Genomic DNA, 25,624 nt, shown 5'->3' on the forward strand with positions numbered 1-25,624 from the left:
TGTAATTTCAGCCACTGAGACCAAAGCAGGAGCTTTGGGGAGCATTTGGGGAACATGTTTCTTTACTGATCCAGGTGCTGCTGCTTTCTTGTTATGCTTTTCCCTTCCTGATGCCTGGAATGTGGAGGTGATGGCTGGGGCTACAACGGCCATTTGGCAGCCATTTGGCAACCACTAAGTCCCCTCTGATCAAACTTAACCTGTGTTTTTCTGTGCATCTACCAGAATCCTGGGAATCCATACTTCCATGGCTTCCCTGGCTCATGAGGTAAAGTGTCACGGACATGCTTAATACACACAGGCATGGAATCCCACAGGCACTGAGCTGAAACCAATCTGTTCCAGATGTTCATTTTTATTTTGCCATGCTATCTGGGAGGTGGCAGTATAGAGTTCTGACAAAACAAGAAGACCCCAGCCATAGAGAGCCTGTGGTCTGGGGCAGACTGATAATAGCTTATTTGGGGAGGGAAAAAAAAAATCATATATTTATTCAGCCCAGGAAGCACCATGTTCAGAGTTTCAGGCAAGAGATTACCAATGACAAAACAAGCGAAGTGGAGGTGACTCGTAAGTGATCGGCCTGCCGGGTGGCGAAGGCTTTTCTACTAGAGCAGTAAGCGCACGGCTGCCCGGGCACTGGCTGTTCCAGCTAGCTGCAGCTGCGTCAGGGGGTGTGCTCTACCCTTACATCAGGAGGGCTGTGATGTAGGGCCACCCTTTCCCAGTGCTCGCACACGGTCCCTGTGGGCCTGGCTCGGACCTCCGGCCGTTCCTTTACCTGCTTGACCTCGGCCTGCAGGTGGCGCAGCTGCACGCACTGCTCCAGGTGCTTCCGGTGCTGCTCAGCTGCGAGGTCCAGTTCCTGCTGCTTCTCGTGCAGAAACTCCAGGAGGTCCTGGACCCGCGTGGCCATGTCCACATCTCTGTCGCAAAGCAGCTCCACACCTGTGGACGTTGAAGGGACGCCCTGAGTTCAACCAGCGCTTCAACCTGTTCTTAACGGGTGCATGATGCACACGCTGCACCTGGAACCTGACCTACCTACCCGGCGGGGGCCAAGCCGTGACTGGGAAGGCTGAAGCCAGCAGAGGCGGTTTATGTGCACCTCCGAGCACACAAGTGTGTCTCAGAGGATGAGCGTGATGGGGTCCAAAGCCAAATTTAAGGAACAGCTAATCAAACCAACGCGGGAGATCTGGGTTGGAAAGATTCCCAGGAGGAGGGCATGACAACCCACTCCAGTATTCTTGCCTGGAGAACCCCACGGACAGAGGAGCCTGGTGGGCTACAGTCCATGGGGCTGCAGAGCTGGACACGACTGAGCGACTAAGCACAATCAAACCAAACTCATTACCTATCTATCTGCTTTTCCTCCTATACTGATATCTGATCAAAGTGAGAAGTCCTTTATAAACGAGCGAACTTTGGCTTATTTTTGGTATCCACCGCATATCCGTTCAACTCTTGAGAAAGCACAGAATCTGACTTGGGTAACAGGAGTAATGCAGTATGCAGTTGCTGCTAAATTTCTAACACTACAGTCCCCTCCACGGTTTTGAGCCTACAGTGACATCTGCTGGTAAAATGTAAACTAAGAAAAAAAAAACAAAGGACATGAAAATATTTTCTTGGGGTTTACTTTTCATTCATGGAGATAAAACAATAAATCATTTGTAAAACAAAACTTCATGCCACTTGAAATAACATGAAAGAATATTAGGGGGAAGTACACTAGTCATAATGTTAAATGTGACCATATCATGTGGGTGAGGGCTTCCCTGGTGGCTCAGATGGTAAAGAAACTGCCTGCAATGTAGGAGACTGGGGTTCAGTCCCTGGGTTGGGAAGATCCCCTGGAGAAGGGAAAGGCTACCCACTCCAGTATTCTTGCCGGAAGAATCCCCATGGACAGAAGCAGCCTGGAGGGCTACAGTCCATAGTGTCGCAAAGAGTCGGACACGACTGAATGACTAACATCACTTTTACGTGGGTGAAAGCAAGTGCACGTTTCCATTCAGAGAGCAGGTGGAACACCTGAATCCCAGGGCGAGCGGCCCGCAGAGCCGTCGCCCTGAGAGGAGCCCCAGCCGACACGGGCGGGCCATGCTGCTCACCGGAGGCCTGCACCTCGTTGACGTACTGCAGCAGGTCCTGCCCCTGGTGGATGACGTCGAAGGTCAGGTTGTTCATGGTCAGGGCCTTGTCCGCGTGGTGCTGCAGGCGCTGCTCCGCGATCGTGAGGTCCTCCGTGTCGAAGTCGTTCATCTGCTGAGAAAGCTCATCGTTCCAAGACTCCAGGTCTGAGATGATCTGACAAGGGAAATTATCTGCTTAGGACCAAGACGTGAAGAATGAAAGCCTGCTGTGACACCTCTCAGGGCCGAGTCAGGGAGGAAGAGATGGATGAGACTGCGTCAGAAGGACACAGAAGCCAGTGGATGGGGCTCCTGCTGGCCAAAGACAGGACAGTTAGACCCTAAAAAATGACCACAACTGAATCAAATTAACTGACTATAAAAAAGCCCATTAATTCCCAGTGACGTTAGACGAGAAGAGCTGAAACCCAAAAAGTTAATGAAAAGCTCTTTGGTTCTGATTAAAAGGAATCAAGCTTTATCCTCAAAATTGGTTCTTAAAGGAGAAAACTAATTATTCAAGCACAAAATGATGAGGAAAAGTTCCTCTTTATGGTTAAATCTAGCTATTAGGTGTAGAAATAATAAAATTAGAAAACTTCTTTCTAACAAAAAATCCTAGTAAAACACCTATTCAGGTCAAGGTCATCAGCACCTAATGGACTATCAGAGAGAGGCTGATGGAGCACCTCCTGGGATTGCAGACTACCCGCAGCATCCCTGAAGAAGGGGGACCAGACAGGACACAGGCCGCCTTGTGGAAGAGCCAAGTGGGGTCAGCTGTGGAGCCTTGGGAACCAAAAGGAACCCGAATCTGATCGGGTCTTTCCATCTACCTTCTTTGGAGAAGGAAATGGCAACCCACTCTAGTATTCTTGTCCAGGAAATCCCATGGGCAGAGGAACCTGGTGGGCTACACAGGTCATGGGGTTGTAAGAGTCAGACATGAGTTCCGTGACTAAACTACCACCACCATCCACCTTGTAAGGTTACAGACAATGCCAAGGCAAGAAACAGGGTTAAACAGCCTAGTAGAAATCAAGTAAAAAAGGCAAAATGTGGGACTTGGTTCTTTTGATACTTGTTACTTCAACGAGTCATCACACAGAAAAAAAGAGAAGGGCAGAGAGAGACACTTCCAGGTGAAAACATTAACCGCAAATGCAGGAGCAGACCCCACGTGCCTCCTCTCTGCAGCACTTGTAGAAAGCTGAACAGAGGCTGAGTGTTAGCAGGTAACAAAGAAACACTCTTAAACCGGCACGGTGCTTGGGATGTGGTCATGTAAGAAAATGGCCTACTTTTCAGAGGTACTTACAAAGTCTTTAGGAGTGAAACGCTACCGGCTGGTAGAGTTTTCCTCTAAAACATCACAGCACAGCAATATCTAAAGGATACTTGGTAAGATGGGCAAATTCATCGAATTCAGAGGATAAGCACTTGGAAAGCCGCTGTACTATTTTTGCTACTTTTATGCAGGTCTGAAAACTTACGTGATATACTTTTTAAAAATAATGACCAGAATTATAAAATCCAGAAAAGAGGAAAAACTTTCTTGTGAACAAATATTATCTTTACATTTCCCATGGATCCTAATTTCTTTTATCCGTAGAAGCGGTAGTGAAATTAATTTGAGAATGTGAGAGTTTACACAGAATTCAGCTGTGAGATGGGAAAGAATAAAAATCTTAAGGCTTCTCCAAATTCCTATTGCCCAAATCTTCCTGATTTCTTCTTTTATTATGGGGTCTGTATAATGTATGTGTATGTTACATTAATATATTCATTTATAAGTTAATTCACTTATTATATCCACTTGCAAATTAATAATTTTAAACAATGCCAAGTTAGACATAAACCGAGAAGTCACAAGGAAAATACTTTTTAAAAGAAAAAAATTACCATAACTTTAACCTTGATCTCTATTCTAAGGGAAATTTTCTTTCTTAATGTTTGTTTGCTTTCTGACCCTGAGGGAGAAGAATTAGGTGTGGTGATGAGTTACAGACTCAGCCACAGTGCCTCACACAGACAACGTCAGGCTCAGAAAACACTCAAGAAATGGACAATAAACAAAGATCAATGTGCTAAAAGCAGCAGGATTCAAAAACACTCACTGAGCACAAGGAAACCCTGGCGACGGCCAAGATCAAGGAGCATCGGGAAAAAAAAATTCCTGTCTCCACGTTTGGCATTACGGCTTGTTAATCACCATGCAAGTCAAGAAAATAAACCTGTGGCAAACACAAAGCTCAAGAAAGTGCAAGGCTTTTTTGAACAGGATTCTTTGAAGAAATAACTCAGATACCATTTTTTTTTTTTAATGTATTCCTGAATTTTTAGACAGTCCTTTTCCTTCTAAATGTACAGAGAGCTATGGCTGTTTTCTGTGACTGTCACAGGATACTAGCATAAGGCTCTGGCTGTTCTTTTCATATCAACAGAACAGATTTTATTCGGGCGATCTGAAGACTGAAATCCCAATATTTTAAGCTATAGGAAACACTGCTTCACTTTTGAGAGATGGAAAGGGTATTTCAATTCAAATACAAGTGATACAGGGGATTTTTAAACACTGACCAGGTACCATGAATTTTAAACACTGACCAGGTACCATGATTTTTAAACCCTGACCGGGTACCATGATTTTTAAACACTGACCAGGTACCATGAATTTCTTCCATGAGACCACGCCATGCCTGCTATGGGCAGTCAGACGGGGCATTTTCCCAGACAAGAGAGGAAATCTCAGCAAAGCCTAACGTGCTCAGGTTTTCACATTTTCAGGATTACTCTAGAGAAACAGAAGGCTCTCAGGCTATGACATTTTAAAAGCTTTTAGACTTTCTTTTAGCTGGTCTGTGACTGAACTGTAGGCTTAATTTCTCAGCTTAGGAAAACACTTATCCCTGGCTGCGCATGCTGGCTTTGTTCGAGGCCATGCAGAACTCTGTGGCTATGGTAGGGGGGAAATGCATGCTTTTGGTTCCTGATTTACATTTTAGGTTTTTGGTTCCTGATCCACTACGAACAAAATTAGTGGAGGTGATGGAATTCCAGCTGAGCTATTTCAAATCCTGAAAGATAATGCTGTGAAAGTGCTGCACTCAATATGCCAGCAAATTTGGAAAACTCAGCACTCGCCACAGGACCAGAAAAGGTCAGTTTTCATTCCAATCCCAAAGAAGAGCAATGCCAAAGAAAGTTCAAACTATCATATAGTTGCACTCATCTCACATGCTAGCAAAATAATGCTCAAAATCCTCCAAGCTAGGCTTCAACAGTTCATGAACTGAGAACTTCCAGATATACAAGCTGGATTTAGAAAAGGCAGAGGAACCACAGATCAAATTGCCAAAGTCCACTGGTTCATAGAAAAGCCAAGAGAATTCCAGAAAAATATCTACTTCTGCTTCACTGACTATGCTAAACCCTTTGACTGTGTGGATCACAATAAACTGTGGAAAATTCTTCAAGAAAGAGATGGGAATACCAGACCACCTGACCTGCCTCCTGAGAAATCTGTATGCAGGTCAAGAAGCAACAGTTAAAACTGGACATGGAACAACGGACTGGTTCCAAATTGGGAAAGGAGTACGTCAAGGCTGTATAGTGCCACCCTGCTTATTTAACTTACATGCAGAGTACATCATGCAAAATGTTGGGCTGGATGAAGCAAGCACAAGGTGGAATTAAGATTGCAGGGGAAAATATCAATAACCTCAGATATGCAGATTACACCACCCTTAGGGCAGAAAGCGAAGAGGAACTAAAGAGCCTCTTGATGAAGGTGAAAGAGGAGAGTGAAAATGCTGGCTTAACACTCAACATTCAAAAAATTAAGATCATGGCACCCGGTACCATCACTTCATGGCAAACAGATGTGGAAACAATGGAAACAGTGACAGACTTTATTTTCTTGGGTTCCAAAATCACTGCAGATGGTGACTGCAGCCATGAAATTAAAAGACGCTTGCTCCTTAGAAGAAAAGACAAACCTAGACAGCATATTAAAAAGCAGAGAAATTATTTTGCCAACAAAGGCCCATACAGTTAAAGCTATGGTTTTTCCAGCTGTCATGTATGGATATGAGAGTTGGACCATAGAAGGCTGAGTGCTGAAGAATTGATGCTTTTGAACTGTGGTGTTGGAGAAGACTCGAGAGTCCCTTGGACAGCAAGGAGATCAAATCAGTCAATATTAAAGGAAATCAATTCTGAATATTCAGTGGAAAGACTGACCCTGAAGCTCCAGTACTTTGGCCACCTGATGCTAAGGATTGACTAATTAGATAAGACCCTGAGGCTGGGAAAGACTGAAGGCAGGAGGAGAAGAGGGCAACAGAGGATGAGCTGGTTGGATGGCATCACTGACTCAATGGACATGAGTCTGAGCAAACTCCAGGAGATGGTGAGGGACAAGGCAATCTGGCCATGCGAAGTCCATGGGGTCGCAAAGAATCAGACATGACTGAGCGACTAAACAACTACATTTTAAAACAGGAGTTTCATGAAAGAAGAAACACAATCAAAATAAAATTCTCCCTTTTGCAGCAGCATTAATACAAACAAAGCCAACTTTTTCTTGTTTTTCAAATACCAAAATATCCTGGAAGGAATACTTCAAATAGTGCTTCTCATTGCTTCTTTGTATTCCCTAATTGAAACTATTTAAGCAGCAGCTACGTTTATAGGAGTAACTTCTGCGAAATGGAGGTGAGAGAGGAGGGCAGCTACGCAGGCTCTTCTGTTCATGCAGCATTGCTCCCTGACCCTGAGACCCCCCCAATGCTGCTCTCTGACCCTGAGACCCCCCCAATGCTGCTCCCTGACCCAGAGACCCCCAGTGCTGCACCCTGACCATGGCCATGGCTGGACACGATGAGCTGAGACCAGTGTGTCTCTTCTCTCCGTGGCTCCATATAGATGGGAAAGTCAAGACCAAAGCCCTTGAGCAGGCTTGACCAGGCAACATGGGCAGAGTTTAACTCCTTGTCATCACCGGTTAACAGTTAAGAAGGCCTTTCTTTAATGTAATAAGAAGCTGACAGAAGTTTAGATAAGCAGCCACGAAAGGAGGGGCCCACATACCAAACTGCCACTTGGGGCTGGGCTGAGGGACCCAGGACCACTTCAGGCAGAGGGTCTGCTCAGCTGAGGGAGCTCTGCGCCCGTCTTCTGCAGTATGCGGGGTCCGGACCCCCCTGCCCTCACAGCTCTGTCCTAAACGTAGGTCAAGTGACAAGACAGCCCGCTCTGCAGACTCTGGCCAGCGGGCATGGGCGACCTGGGATGCCTGGAGGTACCTGAATATGCAGCAGGCAGGCCCCTGCCAGCAGCTCATAAAGCCCTCAGGCTCCAGAAAGCCAGCCTCACCAGGGAGTTCTGGTTCCTTTCATCCTGTTTCACACACTTTCAGCGCCATCCAGCGATAATGACTTCTGCTTGAACTTCCTCAAGTTCAAAAACATAAAGTCTTGCCTGGCAGAAAATCAAGAAACAGCCTCTTCCTGATGAAGAAAAGAAACCTGTCCTTTCTCCTAGTCACGTATAAGGTGCAATAGTCGATTTTTAGATAAGAATTACAGGCAGCCTGAGAACATTTCTGTGGGGGAAAAAAAAGGTGGGGTGGGGCGGGGGTGGGTAGGGTGTTTCCTGGGACATAAAACACCATTACTGCAGGCTCAGGGAGCACTCAGTCTCAGAGGGACAGGAAGAGGACAGGGTGGGAAGGACCATCGCTGCCCTGAGCCTCTGCCTCCAGGACGAGGGGACAGCTGTGCGGGGGCCTGGTCCAGGGTGACCAGCCTAGGGCACAAGGTAGCCCTCTCTGCAGAAGCCCTGCCTGGGCGCCACCCTCACAGCTCGCTCGCTTTGCTCTCCTTCTGTGTGGTGTCTGCCCGCTGCCCACCTGCCTCCCCCAAGGCCGAGCCCCCGATTCGGGGGCCGAGCTGGGGTGGGGGCCACTCTGTCCCTCCTCGTCCTCCTCCTGGTGCAGACGGAAAGGGGGACAGTGGGCGAGGGTGGGGCCTGGACGGAGTGGGCAGTGGGGGAGGGCGTGGCTCAGAGGGGGGCGGGGCTGGACGAGGGCAGGACACTCACATCGATGGCGTCCCGCTCGAAGATGCGCAGCTGCAGGAAGAGCTCCAGCTTGATCTTGCGCTCCTGGAAGAGCTCCTCCATCTGCGCCTGGGCCTCGTCCAGCTGCTGCAGCACCGTTTCGATGTGGCTGATGGAGCTGTTGTGCGGCGTCTTGTTGCTGGAGATGGCTGAGTCCCTGCGAGGAGGCGGGGGTGCAAACAGGAATTGGAAGGGAAGCCCCTGTCGGTGCTGGGGGGCTGGGCCGGGGGAAGGAGCCGGCAGGAAGCGGGGCTACAGCTCTCAGAAAAGAAGCCGCCCCTCCAGCCCAACCACCCCAGGCTTCCCCGGGGCCCAGGACACGCTGAGGAACACCTCCCGCTCCTCCTCATAGCCTATCTCAGAAGCAGGCGGCCAGCCACCACACAAATCATCCCAGGGAGCTTCAGCTTCAGCCCCCTTCCTTATTAAGTGGAGAAGAAAGAATTCCTATTTGCTACAGAGGACGAGATGGCTGGATGGCGTCCCCGACTCAATGGACATGAATTTGAGCAAATGCTGGGAGATGAAGGACAAGGAGGCCTGGCTTGCTGCAGTCCATGGGGTGGCAAAGAGTCAGACACAACTGAGCGACTGACCAATAACAATTTACTACAAAGAGCAGCACCAGGTCAGCTGTGAGTGTTTCCGTGTGAAGCAGCTCACTGAGCCTTTATCACGGAAGGACTGCCTGACTCTCAGCAAAGCCAGCATCGCGGGAAGACGTCAGTGACTATTAGATAAGCTGACCCTGAGTGATACAGCAGGGGGTCCACGTAAAGGCAGCCCAACCCCAGCCTGCCTCCTGTCTTCCCCGCATAAGCAGCACCTGAGTGTCACCAGAGGCCAGGCCTGCCTGAGCCTGGACTTGCAGGGGAGGGACGCCTACCACACTCTGGAAAACCAGCATGCTCTGGGCCCCAAGGACGCAGTCCTGGGAGGTTTAAATTCATCTGGTTTGTAAAGAAATTTCAGTCAGTAATAGGTCGATGTTAAAAGGAAATATTAATAAGATCTGAATTCTGAGAAAGTTTATCGTGTGTGTTGGTTGCTCAGTCGTGTCCGACTCTTTGAGACCCCATGGACTGTAGCCCGCCAGACTCCTCTATTCATGGGATTCTCCAGGCAAGGATACTGGAGTGGGTTGCCATTTCTTCCTCTAGAGGATCTTCCCAACCCAGGGATCAAACCCAGGTCTCTTGCACTGCAGACAGATTCTTACTGTCTGAGACACCAGGGGAATTTATTAGTCAATGCCATAAAGAGAAAAATCGTAAAAAGAGTGAAAGAAAACCGAAGGAGGAAAAAAAAAGAAAGGAGAGACATGTTAAGTCTCCTCTGCATGGATGTTATTCATTTTCTACCTAGTTGGACAGAGTTATAGTAAATGGTTCAAAAAAGCAGAGCGGGTAAGAGTGCCCCGCAGACCTCAGAGCACTGGGGGGCTGGGATAGGGTGCTGAGACAGGGGTGGGGGTAGAGACAGAGGGGCTAGGATGGGGGAACTGGGACCGGGGGGTGGGTAGAGGCAGGGGACTGGGACAGGGGCAGGGATAGAAGACAGGGACGAGGGGTAGGGACAGGGGGCTGGGGCAGGGGGCAGGGATGGGAAACAGGGATGGTGGGCTGGGACGGGGGTGTAGGGACAGAGGGGCTGGGGCAGGGGGCTGGGATGGGCGCAGGGATGGGGGGCTGGGACGGGGGTGTAGGGACAGAGGGGCTGGGGCAGGGGGCTGGGATGGGTGCAGGGATGGGGACAGGGACGGGGGGCTGGGACGGGGGTGTAGGGACAGAGGGACTGAGACAGGGGCAGGGATGGGGGCAGGGATTGGATACAGGGATGAGGGGTAGGGACGGGGGCTGGGGCAGGGGGCTGGGATGGGGGCAGGGACGGGGGTGTAGGGACAGAGGGGCTGGGGCAGGGGGCTGGGATGGGCGCAGGGATGGGTGGGCAGGGACGGGGCCAGCCCACCTCAGCTGCTGGATCAGGTCCTCGCCTTCCTTGATGACGTTCACAGTCACCTGCAGGGTGGTCTGCTGCTGCTGGCCGAAGCGCTTGCTGAGGTCCTGCACGGCCTCCACGGACTCGGCGTACACGTCGTCCAGCAGCTCCTTCTGCAGCTCCTCCAGCCATGTCCACAGCTGCGGGGACAGCGCCATGAGGGGCCCTGTCCTGCGGCCCGGGGGAGGGGACCGCGGGCAGCTGCTCCCAGGGAGCCGGAAGGGAGGCGGGTGGCGGGGGAGGCACCCCACACGGCTGGCCAGCGGAACACAGAGCAGGACGCGAGGTGAAAAAACAAATAGGCAGCAAGCCCGGGGGGGTGGGGGGGGAGGACTGTCACAAAGAGGAGAAAGGAAGGGCGGGGGGTGGGCAGCGACTCTGCCAGTCCCTCCCGACAGAGCCACGAGCAAGAGGAAATGGAAAAGACCCACCGATGGCAGAACCTCTGCTAAATGGAACCGGCATCCTTCCACGTGCCTTCTGACTCTTATTTAGCACACAGATGGCTTTACTTTTAGCCAGAGCATTACAAATAGCATTATTGCTATTAAGCTGCAGTTCAGACAGGGGGGCTCTACATCCCTCAGAAAAGAAGGAAGAGCCCAGCGTGGTGCAATCAACCCATCTCCACACCCGGCAGGAGATTCGGATGCGACTGTGCCAGGTTCCCGCTCCCAGCCCAGGCCACGGCCAACCTGGCCACAGCTCACGAGAGGCGTGCAGGCTGCAAACGTGTGGTCACTGTCATGGCCAGGACCACCAACAAGGTGTCCATGGACCCAGGAGGGTAAAGATAACTCGGGACAAGAGTGGCTCCCAGACTGGCGGGGACACAGTATCTTGCCCGCTCCCAGGAAGCCTACTGCCTCCTCCAAATCCCTGGTCAGTGAGCAGCAAAGACAATTAATTAAATGGAGCGGGCTCTGGTGGCTTGGAAGTGGTTTGTGTGTGCAGAGAAAATGCTCCCTGCTTCCCTGGGGATGGAACAGTCACCTCCGGCGTCTTGTGCTAAGTCGCTTCAGTCGTGTCCGACTCTTTGCCCCTTAGGACTGTAGCCCACCAGGCTCCTCTGTCCATGGGGTTCTCCAGGCAAGAACACTGGAGAGGGTTGCTGTGCCCTCCTTCAGGGGACCTTTCTGACCCAGGGAGGGATAGAACCAGAGTCTCTTACGTCTCCTGAACTGGCAGGCGGGTTTTATACCACTAGCACCGCCTGGGTGGCTAGAGGTAGGTGTCTTATGAGTCCCTTACAGATGGCTGTCTGGGTAGCGGGGAGAGGCTTGCCCCTACCCTGCCCTGCCACGTAGGCCTCTTGGCAGAGAGAGCACCACAGCTTTACTGAGGCCTCACTGACACACAAGAAACCACAGAAGTTTAAAATACAGGAAGTTTGCTACATACGAATGAGTTCTGCTCTGAGAACATGTTCGTACGTCCAATTTGTTTCTAAGTCCAACAAAGTTAGCCTAGGTACCGAACTAACACAACCAGCTATACAGCCCTGTACTGTAAAAGGTTTGTAATACTTTTCACACAAATAATTAAAAAAGAACACATTTTAATCTTGAAGTACAGTACCACGGAAGGTACGGTGGTAACAGTTCAACAGCTGGTACACGGGCTGGCATCGAGTGAACAGGCAAGAAGAGTCACTGACCAGGGGAGGGAGAGGAGGTAGGAGATGGTAGAGCTGAAGGATCGTCAGCAATGGGAGACGGAGGACCCGCTGCAACGTCACTCACACCTCATGCTGATGGAACGCACACACGCCATCTTTGAAAGTTCCAAACTTGGAGGTTCGCGTGCAGAGGACTTAGTATATACAGGTTCGCACGTAGGGCACTTACTCTATACGGTTTGATGAGCTCTGACACATGCAGGTCTGTGCGAAGGGCAATGCGGCTGCGACACGGGTGCTCCCTGACCTCGAGAATCTTCCCGAGGCCCTGGGGACCCCCTCCTCCCTCTCTGCTCCCCCTTCCCGGACAGCCACCAGCCTGCCTTCTGCCACTACAGACTAGCTTCCATTTTCTAAAATTCTATTCACAGGATCACCTTGTAGGTACTCATTTTTTTGGTCTGGCTTTTATCAGCATCGTTGAGACTTTATCCATACCACTGTGTGTATCAACAGGGCTTTCCTTTTCATTATTGAGCGGTATTCCATTCTGTGCTGATGACGCACCTTATCGGCTTAGATGGTGATGACATCTGGGCTGTTTCCAGCGTGCGTCACCCTGGTGTCTGCCTCTGCAGGCACCTGCACTTCCCTTTCTTGGAGGTACATGTCCAGGCGTGGAATGGCTGGATCACATGGTAGGTGTGGGCCAAACTGTTTTCCAAAGTGCCTCATTTCGCATCTACCCGCTGCAGTATGCGAGCGCTCCAGTCCTGCCACACCCTCAACCGATACCTGACGTGGTTGGTCTTTTTAATTGGAGACATTCGAAATGAGTGGGTTCTCATGACAGCTTAATTAGCCATTCCCTAATGACGAGTGAAGGCAAGTCCAAGCTAACCTTGTAAGAGTTCTTTTGTTGCTAAACACGCATTTAGTTCAAAACAGAGCACTGGCAGTTGGCTCTTTAATAGGCCAACTAAATTTAAAAATAAGGGGAGTGCTGGCAAAGGACTTACTTTTAGTCAAGTACTTGGGGCCACGAAGAGTTTATTTTACTAAAAATGTTAAAATGTCAACTTGTGTCATATTATTTACTCATTTTCGTAAGATAGCAAATTTCATACAATCCAAGGATTTTAATTAAAGGCATTTCAGAGAGAGGCTGGTCCAACACTATGATCTTAAAGAAGAGAGGCCCCAGGGTGATAAAGTAACCTGCACACATGGGCAAACCTATTAGCAGTGCCAGCTCAGGAGCAAAACCAGTCGAGTGTCAGGAAGGAGGCCCCCAGACCTGGTGACACTTCACACTGATACTGGATTTCAACATGAAAAAAGCTGTTCATCGACAGACCGAATATGGACTGATTTTCTGCACCATCTATAAAGAATAACATACTCTAGTTTTTTTTTTTTTTCTTCTAAATTCTCATGAACATGGTTGCTGTTCAGTTCAGTTCAGTTCAGGCGCTCAGTCGTGTCTAACTCTTTGTGACCCCATGAATTGCAGCACACCAGGCCTCCCTGTCCATCACCAACTCCTGGAGTTCACTCAAACTCATGTCCATTGAGTCGGTGATGCCATCCAGCCGTCTCATCCTCTGTCGTCCCCTTCTCTTCCTACCCCCAATCCTTCCCAGCATCAGAGTCTTTTCCAATGAGTCAACTCTTTGAATGAGGTGGTCAAAGTATTGGTGTTTCAGCTTCAGTATCAGTCCTTCCAAAGAACACCCAGGGCTGATCTCCTTTAGAATGGACTGGTTGGATCTCCTTGCAGTCCAAGGGACTCTCAAGAGTCTTCTCCAACACCACAGTTCAAAAGCATCAATTCTTCGGCGCTCAGCTTTCTTTACAGTCCAACTCTTACATCCATACATGACCACTGGAAAAACCATAGCCTTGACTAGACGGACCTTTGGTGGCAAAGTAATGTCTCTGCTTTTGAATATGCTATCCAGGTTGGTCATAACTTTCCTTCCAAGGAGTAAGCGTCTTTTAATTTCATGGTTGCTGTAGTTATAAATAATAGGAATGATGAAAGCACTATGACCAGAAGAAATCTCTTAATTTGCTTTAATATTTCCCATGAAAAACCTTTTATGGGAAGGTGATGACTTCACAATATATACAAGAATTAAGTGATTATGATGTATACCTGAAACTAGTATGTGTCAGTTATATCTCAACAGAAAAGTGTTATAGCCACAAATAATTTATAAAAACACTTTTCTCATAATATTGAATAACAATTATGTGTGGGTCCTGAAGCCAGATTGTCTTGAGTTCCAATCCTGACTTAACATTTCCCAGGGTGTGACTTGGGCAACTTAACCTGGATCTATGTCTTGGAGCTCTCATCCATAAAATGAACATGGTAATAACAATGCCTCCCTCAGGGAGTTACTGAGAAAAGTCAACAAGATGATATATATTTCTTCAAAATAAGTCAATGTTAGCCACTATTATAGTTTTATTCTTACAAGAAAAATTCTGATGATAAGAATCAGTTTTTGAAAGCGTTCTATGGATATTTTTCAAAACACGCCCCAGTTCCAACCAGCTGTTCAAAATAGGTCACTTATTCTCGTAAATTTAACACTGCACCACATTTAAATCTTTTGACCTCCCCAAACTCCAACACTTTAGCCACCTGACATGAAGAGCTGACCCACTGGAAAAGACCCTGATGCTGGGAAAGACTGACGGCAATCCGGAAAGAACCAGTTTATTCCCTCGACACCCTGGACCTCTCGACACGCATCCAGGGTGGAGGGTCCACGCCGTCCAGCCGGCTGTGGGGCCAGTGAAGGGCCCAGGTGTGGAGTAGACCACCAGGGTCCATCCTGGGTTCACACAGTTGAAAAGGGAAAAATAACCGAGGTAGAAGGACAGGCTACACATAAATCCACAATTGAAACGCCCAAAGATCCTTTACCGTTTTAGAATTCATCTCTCTGGGCCTACAGGAAATTCGTTTTGGAGGACAAAGTCTCAGAGAGAGGTAATTTCTGATGCCAGTTGATGATGAACTGAGACGTATCATAATAATACAACATGATTCAGGCAAAGTCTATTTTTAAGGTTTCAAAGTGGTACCTGTGATGCCTAAAATAACCTCTGAATAAAGGAATGGAGTCTCTAGGATACCTGTGAAACTTTCTACCACAGATTTCCTAAGGGGGAAAAAAACTGCATTTCTGTACATGCTGCTAATTTACAATAAAAAAATAAACCTCTGCCCCACAGTGAGAGAGGAGCTGTAGTCTACCCAAGTTCTCAGCAGTCGGAATCTGCTTCTAAGAGAACCTTGTCTGCAGCCAGCGGATGGCCAGGCAGCCAGAGTGAGGCAATGCTGCCCTCTAGAGGCCATCTCTGAGTTATCGATGCAGAGAACGTCAACGCCGCCCAGAATGGGGTTGCAGGTATGTACAGACATGGATCGCAGGCCAGGTTCAGGAAGACAGGTGGGGTTTTTGGGAGAAAACCCAGTGCTAAGATGCGAGACAGCCTGGTCCTGGGTCCAGCATCCAGCTGGGTCGGACCCCCGTGTGCCGCCTACTCCAGCCCCTTCCCCACACCCTGCATACTGTGCTGGGTGAAGCCTAAAGAAGGGACGAAGGTTCTGCTGGGAAGAAGTTCCTGAAAAAGCCCCTTCTTCATTAGCGAAGCTCCTAGAAGCGCTCACTGGGGTGTGGAGCCCAGGCAAGGACTGAGTCTCTAACTGGGTCGGTGAAGAGGTCAGATGCAAGCCCTGAGACTTGGGGGCTGCTCCACCTGCAGCCTCGCCCAGGTGAAGGCTACAAGCCTGGGCCATCTGGAGGATCAGAGGAGGGTCCTTATCCCCTAGGCGACCTTGGGCAAGTCCTTGGCCTTCTCTGCCTTCAGTTTCCTCCTCTAAGAAATGGGAACGTTTCACCACGTATGCCTCCCCTAACAGGCAAAGCCAGTTTGGGAATCGAGAGAAAAGACCACAAAGGCGTGGCAGAGCTCAACCCCCACAAGCACCTCGGGAACAGAAGCCGCCACCACTGGTGCCCACATCCCTGCTTGTTTGTGACCATCATTCAGGTTCCAGTGGGAATGGGTGGGGTGCAGGGCCCGTGTGGGAACTGTAAGGGCCAGCAGCAGAAGTGGGCGGTTTCAATGCCAATTTACAGGCGGAATTGCAGAGGGTGCCTGCCACACACAGAAAACACGATTCTGTTTCTGGCAGAGGAAGCCTGAATCAAAGCGGAACTCTTCCAGCTACAAGCAGCATGTTCCTCAGTCTGAAATGAGCAATGGGGTCTTTTGGGGGCACATGCCTGTCACCTGACTGAGGAGGAAGGGTTTCAGGAGCACCTGGTTATTCTTGTAAGTGTTAGTTGCAGTCTGACTCTCCAACCCCATGCACTGTAGCCACCAGGCTCCTCTGTCCATGGGATTTTCCAGGCAAGAACACGGGAGGGGTTGGGTTGCCATTTCATTCCCCAGGGGATCTTATTAGTTCCCCGACCAGGGATCGAACCCACATCTCCTGCACTGGAAGGTGGGCAGTGGACCTCCGGGGAAGTCGCCTGCCTGTTCCGAGTCAAAGCAGACTCATAAATTAAAACCCATGAATGACATTTCTGTGACACATCTGGACTTACGCTTGCTGGGATCTTCTCAGAACCTATTTTCTTATCTGACATATCTGGCATATCTGGCAGACCCTGGTCTAGACTTTGATAAGCCTGTCCTCTGCACCAACCCACCCACTCGCAGGCTTCATGCGTGGGCAGAGGTCTACAGGGCAAATATCCTCCAGCCCCGCTGAGGTCATCCACTAACCGGCCCCCCACTGCCAGCCTCACCAGCCAGGGCTTTTAATACAGCCCCATGATTTCTGCTTCAGCACCAAGCCTGTCCTGGCTTTATGGCAACCTGCCCATTTTCAAGATAAATCGCTCTCAACACAACAAAGCAAGTTTTCAGGCTGGCTGGGTTTGGATGCGTAATCTCTCCAGATGTGCCAGATAGACATAGAAGTTCTGACTAGGTTAGTGGAGTCAGGTTAAAGATGCGGTGACCGCAGTGTCTGCTCCCCTATAAATGTGACACCAGGGATTAAAACCATCTGTCTGTGGGGCACGGGGTCCACCTGGATGACTGGTCTCCAGCTCCTACATCCCCTTCATCAACAAGCTGATTCGATTATGGGCCTGGGTTGGAAATGACTTCCTTATTCACATGCCAGGTGTGAATTACGAAAGAAAGGTTACAAACCCTTTCTTCCTGGCAAGGTCTCCTCGGAGATCGGTTTGGGAGGATAAGGACAGTCTTGACCGCGTGTTAACTGACACTCTCAACTGATTCTTTTTCACAGTCATTCAGCCCACATTGTTCTGTCTTGTGTACAAATTGAATGTCGAATGCTTGGTCAAATGCTCACTGATCCCACCGTATTGCTGTTGCTGTTTAGTTGCTAAGTTGTGTCCGACTCTTTGCAACCACATGGACTGCAGCCCACCAGGCTCCTCCCTCCACGGGATTCTCCAGGCAAGAGTACTGGAGTGGGTTGCCATTTCCTTCTCCAGGGGATCTTCCCGACCCTGGGATTGAACCTGGGTCTCCCGCTTTGCAGGCAGATGCTTTACCATCTGAGCCACTATGCCCTGAGAGAGAACCCAGCTTTAAACCACTCTCTAACAAAAATAATGTTTTAACATGAATTACACTAAACTGAAATGGCAACCCACTCCAGTACTCCTGCCTGGAGAATCCCAGGGACGGGGAGCCTGGTGGGCTGCCATCTATAGGGTCGCACAGAGTCGGACACGACTGAAGCGACTTAGCAGCAGCAGCAGCAGCACACTAAACTGAAAAAAGAATTTTCCTTTTAGATAATAACATCCATCTTTCCCAACTGGCCAAAACCCAAAGGTTTTCCACATATTTGTTTGGTGGAAAAAAAAAAATTCACTTATTTTGCAGCTTTGGCTGGAAACAAAAGTAGTGAGTGATGTAAACAAAGAAAGCCACACGTGCCAACGTGACGGAGCCAGGAGCAAAAGTTGTCTGGAGCCGCTTCCTCTGCCCCGGGCACTGCCCTGGACGCGGTGCTGGAGGTGAGCACCCGGCAAGGTTCTGACGGCTGACCTGAAGGGTCAGAGTGAGGCACCAACTCTGAGAAAGGGTGGCAGAGGCAGATCAAGCAGTTTCTGTTGCTCAAAGATGAGTAAGGGAGCTATCAGGGTTATACCCTGTAAATGATTAAATCATTTGTCAAGTAACAAGGCAGGGACGAGGAAAAACACGGACGTTTACTGGCAGCTAGCACCTGGAGTGTGTATGGCCCATAACCCTCAGAGATGCTGTTACTCCCAGTTCTGCAGAGAGAGCTGGGGTACCACGGAGCAGTCTGCCCCACGTCACTCGGCCAGCTAAGTCAGGGAATGTGCCACTCTTAACATACTTTCTTCATTATTTTAATAAAGATTATATTTTTACAGAAGGAAGTCAGAAATGATTAGAATTACTTTGGGAGATAGTCCTACCCAGGGGAAGACCACCTATTTAAAAAAAAAAAAGAAAGAAATATCAGATACCACAACCTATGTGAAGATTTAGTTGATAAACCAACAGGGAGCAACTAAATGTCCAAACTTAAATCAAAGGCTCAGTCCTGCAAGGTCTAATGATGCAGCGGATGGTTTTAGACCCCGAGTGTCCCCTTACTTGTGGCCGTTCACCTGTTTGTTTGTATCTGTATCAGATAAACAAACTAAAGAAATCAAACATTTAAGAGCATCCTTAGAGAGTTCATCTAAGGAACTGAATATTAACATAAAAATTACCAAGATTTGATGGTATAAGCTAAACTTTACTTCCTAAAATATTCTGTTTGATATTAACCTTTCCCATTGACAAATATGTCAAAGCATCCTGGACGTCTGAGATGTTAACAAGCTACAGGCCACACGTAAATTGCTGGCGGCAGTGTAAGATGGTACAGTCACGCTGGAAAAGTTTGACACTTTCTTTCAGAACAGTATGTGTTTAACCAAAGGACCCAGCGATCGTACTCTTGGGCAATTATCCCAGAGACATGAAAACTTAAGTTCATGCAAAAACCTGCACAGGAAGGTCCACAGCTTATCTTTTTGGAAAAATCAAAATATCCTCATTGTTCTTTAAAAGGTAAATTGTTCAGAAACTGAGATGTATCCATACCACGAGAGACCACTCAGTGACAAAGTACTGGGTCGTGAGACGACAGGGAAGGGTTCTGAGGGGAACTGTGCTGAGCAGAAAAAGCCAATCACAAAAAGGTACACGTGGTATGATTCCATCTATGTAACATTTTTTAAATCAAATTATAGAGATGGAGAAGGACAGATGAGTGGCTGCCAGGGGTGAGGGGTGGGGGTAGGGGTGGGCATGGTTGTAAGGAGGGGGCACAGAGGAGTCCACTGGTGATGGGTGATTCTGTATGTGGAAGAGTGCTGATGGTTACATGAATCTACACACGACAAAACTGCATGAAGCTAAACGTGTGCTCGCATGTACACATACACACACAGGGGCGTGCACACTTGGGGAAACTCGAGTAAGCTCTGAAAGTGTGGCAAAGTCACGTTCACGCTCTGACAAGGCACATGGTTATGTGAGACGTGACCCCTCGGGGATGATGGGAAAAGGTGCAGGGATCTCCTGTTTCCCTTTCTCCCAACTTTCTGTGATCCTAAATATTTTATCAAAACAGGAAGTTACAAAAAGAAACTATGGCTCAAGGTATCACACATATGTAAGAATAAACAATAAAGCAAATCGTTTTAGAGACTACAGAGAGATGACCAAAAATAGAGCCAAGAAGGTCAAAGTAAAAGTCTTGAAAAGTTGGGAACCAAATTTTAGAGACCTTTGCACGGGAAACACAAAGGATTCGGAGAAATCAGTGCTGGAGAGGCTGGGGTCATCCGGAGAAGGACCATGATCCCTCCCCTGTGGGGAGTCCTGCCGTGAACAGACATGGGGCTTTTCTGGAAAGGGCAGAGTTCAGAAAACTTAGTTCAGAAACTAAGATCATGGCATCTGGTCCCAGCACTTCATGGCAAATAGATGGAGAAACAATGGAAACAGTGGGTGACTTTATTTTTTGGGGGCTCCAAAATCACTGCAGATGGTAACTGCAGCTACGAAATTAAAATACAGTTGCTCCTTGGAAGAAAAGCTATGACCAACCTAGACAGCACATTGAAAAGCAGAGACATTACTTTGCCAACAAAGGTCTGTCTAGTTAAGGCTATGGTTTTTCCAGTAGTCATGTATGCATGTGAGAGGTGGACTATAAAGAAAGCTGAGTGCCAAAGAATTGATGCTTTTGAACTGTGGTGTTGGAGAAGACTCTTAAGAGTCCCTTGGACTGCAAGGAGATCTAACCAGTCCATTCTAAAGGAAATCAGTCCTGAATATTTGTTGGAAGGACTGATGCTGAAGCTGAAACTCCAATACTTCAGCCACCTGATACAAAGAACTGATTCATTTGAAAAGATCCTGGTGCTGGGAAAGAGTGAATCTGGGAAGAGAAGGGGACAATAGAGGATGAGATGGCTGGATGCCATCACCGACTCAATGGACATGAGTTTAAGTAAACTCTGGGAGTTGGCGATGGACAGGGAAGCCTGGTGGGCTGCGGTACATGGGGTCACAAAAAGTCGGACACAACTGAGCAACTGAACTGAACTGGAAAGGGCAGATGTCCTGAACAGGTCTGTACCGCCACTGCCTGCAATCGCAAGACCCATCAGAGGGCAACTGTGGTCCATGCGAGGGCCACAAGCTGCCTGTAGTTGGTTTAACCTTTCCATAATCAGTTTAACTGCCAGATGCCGGACTGCTTCTCCAGCTCCATGCGGAAAGTAGAGAAAAGGAATCTAGGCCCTGTGAGCGCTGCTGATGGAAGAGTCACAAGGGAGGTTTTACAAACGTGGTGAGGACGGTGGGAGAAGCAGCTGGGAAGCTCCACACTGTGAACACAGGAGCCTTGAGCTCCTGCCTCCTCGTGATCCTGCATCGAGCAGGGGCAGGGCCCCCACGGGGCTCTCCCTGCTCCCGGGGGACGCTGGGCACTGGCCCAGGGTAAAGAAAGAGGCCTGCCTGCTCAACTGTTAGGCGGAGAAATGAAGCCAGGCTGGCATGCCATGACCAAAATATCTCCAGGTGGTGGGGAGGCCTTTATTTCTGACTTCTGAATAAAATGAAAGGTTCCTCTTTCTCGCGCATTTCCCCAAACAAAAACTTGTCCCAGTTCAGGGTGTAAGCTTGCAGAAGCAGCAACAAAAGGCTTCTTGACTTAACCCAGCAAGAATCACAGCCCGATTCCAACGGGAATCATCTTTCCTGGGAAACCATGGCTCCTGGGAACCAAGTGAACAACAACAACAGAAAAAGAGCTCAAGGCCACCGACTGGGCTCAAGAAATAAACTCTGGCTGAGGACCCAAGGTCACCACCTGGTTGCCTCAAATAACCCACACATTTCAAAGGTAATTATTGGTTGACTTGGGACCTAATTTTGAGAATGAAGTTGAAGAGTATGAATGGATGACAATAATTATGCCTTTGCTATATTTGAAAATGGAACTATGGCCCTCTATCATTAAGTCTCGGGGATGATCAGCTAGAAATAGACATCGTTTCTTCCACGAAGTGACCGAGTATCTGCTAAGTCTGGGAGGCAGGCTACAGAGACAAGGGAGACGAGGTTCTGGTCTTCAAGTGACTCAACTTCTAGCAGGAGAAACAGGTATCTAAAATATGTGACATACACAAAAGAACGTTCTTCCCTTGTCGTTCATTTTTATATCCCCTCCCTGGATGTTACAGTTGGCTTGGGAGACACTTTGGAATGAATGGGTGAAAAGAGTAAATGGATGAAGGAATAAACAGTGGAAAATGCATTCAAAAGGAAAGGAGGGCAGGTAACAAAGTTCTCCAATGGGATAATTATAATCAGAACTGATGTGAATAAAATGCAACAAAAACTGAAGGGAAGAAAGAGATTAACAGGTAGAAGACAAAATCTCTCTTAAAATCAACAATCCTTTTAAATACGACTACTTCAAAATCTTTTTAAAAAAAAGAAAAAGGACAGATGAACAGTCTTCAAGTCTCATGAGAGATTAAATAATTTCATGAATACTTCCAGATTAAAAAAAAAAACAAAGGTCCCAGGACACTCCCCAATCTGGGTTTAAGGGTGAGATTAGAGCTGACCACCTCTCTCAGCCACCTCTGCATTCAACATCAAGGTATAAAACACTTGCCATCCATGTGAAAATGCAGCTGACCTTTGAGCAATACAGGGGTAGGGACATAGTCAGAAATCCATGGAGGATCTACAGTCAGCACTCTGCATCCAGAGTCCCTCCACATCTGCAGTTCCGCATCTGTAGATCATGTAGCTGAAAAACATCCACGCGTGTGCAGACTTGCGCAGTTCAAACCCATGTTGTTCACGGGTTGGCTGTGTTTCCTCTTTTCCTTCTTCCCGGGATAAAACACCTATGTTCTGTCCTCCGGGTATAAGAGAGTGGAGGCTGAGGTCTCCATGCTGAGCCTAAGTGCTCAGTCTGCAACAAGACTTACAACCACCAACCTTCGCTCAAAGAAATTCCTGACCCAACACTGAGCAGGTATCACCGTGTGCTGGCACCTTCTCCAAGTTGGCTGTTAATGAGACCACCTCTGAATTACTTGCTCCTCAGAGAGCCGAAGATTGACCACAGATGGAGGGGGCTATGCTCCAGATCAAGTGAGGAATAAAAGCACAGCCAAATGTCTGGGTGTGAGGAAGGTGAACATCCACGTTAGGAGAACCTCTGACCGTTAACTTAAAAGCTTCCTGTATTTGCCTAAACAAAAATGGCAACTTGCTTTTTCTATCTTGCTCTGTGTGATTTTAAGTCATATGAACTACTTGAGAAAAAATCATTCTGATAACTTAAATCTCTAGCAAGTTTTCATTCATCTGATATGTTAAAATATTTAGTGCCTTGATGCAAACACACATTTAACTAGCATGATTTCCTCCTCCTGGCCTTTCTCTCACTTTTAATTTTGTTTTAAGCAGATAATGAAATTTGTTCTAAACGAAGTCATTTTTCAATAACAGTTTTCAATACACAAAGACTGAAGAAACCATTCCTTCCTTTGTAAAACCTACCAAGTACCCTGGTGGGTCAGAGGACATTCGTGCAGCAGAGAAAAGGAGACAGAGGAAGGTTCCGGGGCCGGTCAGGAAAAAAAATAATAAATCTACCGACAAAATGACGGGGGCTAAAAATGAAGTCTAAGCACATCGAGGGGAAGAATCACAGCACATTCCATGCCCGTGGGTGACCAGCTTCCCTAAAGGCCTCCCCACAAATGTCGCCCAAGCCTCCCCTGGCCCAGGTCACTTTGGGGGCACACATTTACAAGGAACCAAATCACATTAAACACGCCAGTTTCTCTGCTACTGTGATGGTCTTTCATATACAAAGGAAAGAATGAACACATGGAAACGTCTCGAATTGTTACGGGGAATCACATCACTTTTCAAACAGGTTTAAGTTCTCCTTAGTCTACAAACTTCATATATACTAGAAGTTCCTACAGTGTAAGTCAAGAGGACAAAATGTATTTTCACTTTTCAATAAATGTCCAGGCCTAGTGACACAACAGATTCTATAGTTGGCCAGCAGGAATGCTTTCACTGTAAAATTTTTCCTTAAAAATGCTGCTGATGTTACAAAATCCAGTGAACCCAAACTTAAGTCTCTGGAGAACGGCTTTTATAAAAGGCTTTCCTTCCGGTTTCCTTTAGTGCCTGCTCCGCGAGAACCGGAACAAAAAGTGGAAAAGCTGATCACAAGTCATAAATTGTGCTTTGTGAAAAGCACCTTTTTTTTGGTCCTAAATGTGAGTTAAATCTTCGTGAATCCTGCTAAGAATATCCTAATCCGAGGCCCAGGACACAGGCATCCCATCCCCGGCTCCCATGCACCCTGCAGACTCCAGGCCTCCTGCCCTCCCCTCAGCTCAGTCTGTGCGTGCAGCCCAGGGGCCCATCGAGGGCCACAGCGCCCCCTGCAGCCTGGGTGAGGAACAGCAGCCCCCACCCACCACGCCTCCCTCAGAAGGTCCAGTCGGCTCTGCTTTCTGTCTGTCACAGCTTAAAGAGCAAAGACACAACCTGCTTTTTCAAGCACAGCATCTTTCTCTCAGGGCGGAAAAAATGCACCAGAGAAAGAGCAGTGAGCATCCTATAATAATACTGATGGAAAAGAGAGAGTAACCTACAGCTACCCCAAAACAGGAGCAACAGGTGCATAGAGAGAACATTCTACAGTGCGGGGTGGTTGGGCGGGGGGACGGATAGCTAACTGCTGCGGAAGAGAAGAAAAGCAGTGCATCCCACTGCATGGACCAGACCATGAGGATGCTGCGGTGTTTCAGGCTGGTGCTCCAGACTCACAGAGAATCACTGATGGTACAAAAGCAAGGTGATCTAAGTCACGACATGTGTATTTCTGGTGGCAGGGCTGCAGAGGTGCTGGGAGCTGCCAGGGGCAGAGAGATGAGTTAGTGGTAGCAGCTTGACTCAGAAGAGTGAGGAACTGGTGAACGTGCACCCATAGTCAGAAACCACCGCGAATCAACGCCTACTTAATGTGTCTCCTTGAGAAAAACAGTGTGTTTGTAAATACTGTGATGGCTTTTTTAGGGGTGGCATTACTAAACCAGAAAAAGAAGCTGCTCCTGTCAGTTTTCTATGCTGACAAAGAGTCCAGGATCTAAAGGGCACCAGTCCCTTTCCAGAAAGGGCTGCTCAGGGTCCCAGTCATTTGCCACATACGCCCCTATACTATTCTCCTCTGGAGGAGGGCACGGCAACCCACTCCAGTATTCCTGCCTGGAGAATCCCATGGAGCCTGGCGGGCTATGGTCCAGAGGGTCGCAAAGAGTCAGACACGACTGAGCAAGTATTACATACTAGATCTCCGGGGCTCACAAAATTTCAGAGTTGAAAGTGAATATGGTTTTCCTGGAGTCAAACATTCAAGCTACAAATGGCCTGGTTGAGGACTGACTGCCCAAGATCCCAGACGTGCAGAGAAGTTCTTTTCTTTTAAACAAATTCACAAGTTCCTGAGTCTTTAAACAAGGCAAGCCAGGCCTACCCATTTGCAAGTGTCTTCCACAGTCTGGCTCCTTCCAGATCTTTCTTCCCAGCCTGTTACTACAGCCTTTCTGGACTCGACCTCAAATTACCTAAAAGGGCCCCCATTTCTAGTTTGTAAAGAGCTGTGAAATGGAGAATTTATCCCCTTAGAAATAAGATGCAGTAAAGGTGACATTTTAAGTTTGCAGTCCTACTGAAAACTTTAGCTTTTATTATAAATCCTTCTATCTCAAAGGTTACATAATATTATAGTTTCTTCAATTGTAACTTTCTATGATTTTCTTTTTTTTTTTCAATTTTATACTGGACTACAGTTTTCACTAAGAATAACACACATGCAAGATGTAATTAATACCAACCTACTTCCCACTTACCAAATTACACATTATCTTTTATCCGAAGACAAGTTTACCAGGAGAGCTTACCGATGACAGCACTGTTAATAAATTCAGCGTTATATAAAATGCACTCCCACGAGTACTGAGGGCAGCCACACAGTCTGATACAATCAGAGCGCAGCCGTGCCTTCACCCACATGACAGGCTCACAGGCAGAAAGG

General features: G+C 48.0%; 1 protein-coding gene across 2 annotated transcripts in view; it reads right to left on the reverse strand.

The window, feature by feature from the left end:
- TRIO (trio Rho guanine nucleotide exchange factor) overlaps positions 1–25,624 on the reverse strand; it is a 363,125-nt gene that overhangs the window by 141,825 nt on the left and 195,676 nt on the right. For both annotated transcript variants that reach the window (XR_003507150.1, XM_027519979.1), the window contains exons 12-15: positions 10,227–10,396; positions 8,241–8,415; positions 2,118–2,313; positions 782–948 (exon numbers count right to left, since the gene is read on the reverse strand). Coding sequence is in view for 1 of the 2 variants with exons in the window: in XM_027519979.1 (XP_027375780.1) it covers positions 782–948; positions 2,118–2,313; positions 8,241–8,415; positions 10,227–10,396 (708 nt within the window). In the remaining variant the exon portion in view is untranslated. The remainder of the gene's footprint in view (positions 1–781; positions 949–2,117; positions 2,314–8,240; positions 8,416–10,226; positions 10,397–25,624) is intronic.

This window comes from Bos indicus x Bos taurus, chromosome 20 (genome assembly GCF_003369695.1).
Source record: "Bos indicus x Bos taurus breed Angus x Brahman F1 hybrid chromosome 20, Bos_hybrid_MaternalHap_v2.0, whole genome shotgun sequence".
Classification (NCBI taxonomy): domain Eukaryota; kingdom Metazoa; phylum Chordata; class Mammalia; order Artiodactyla; family Bovidae; genus Bos; species Bos indicus x Bos taurus.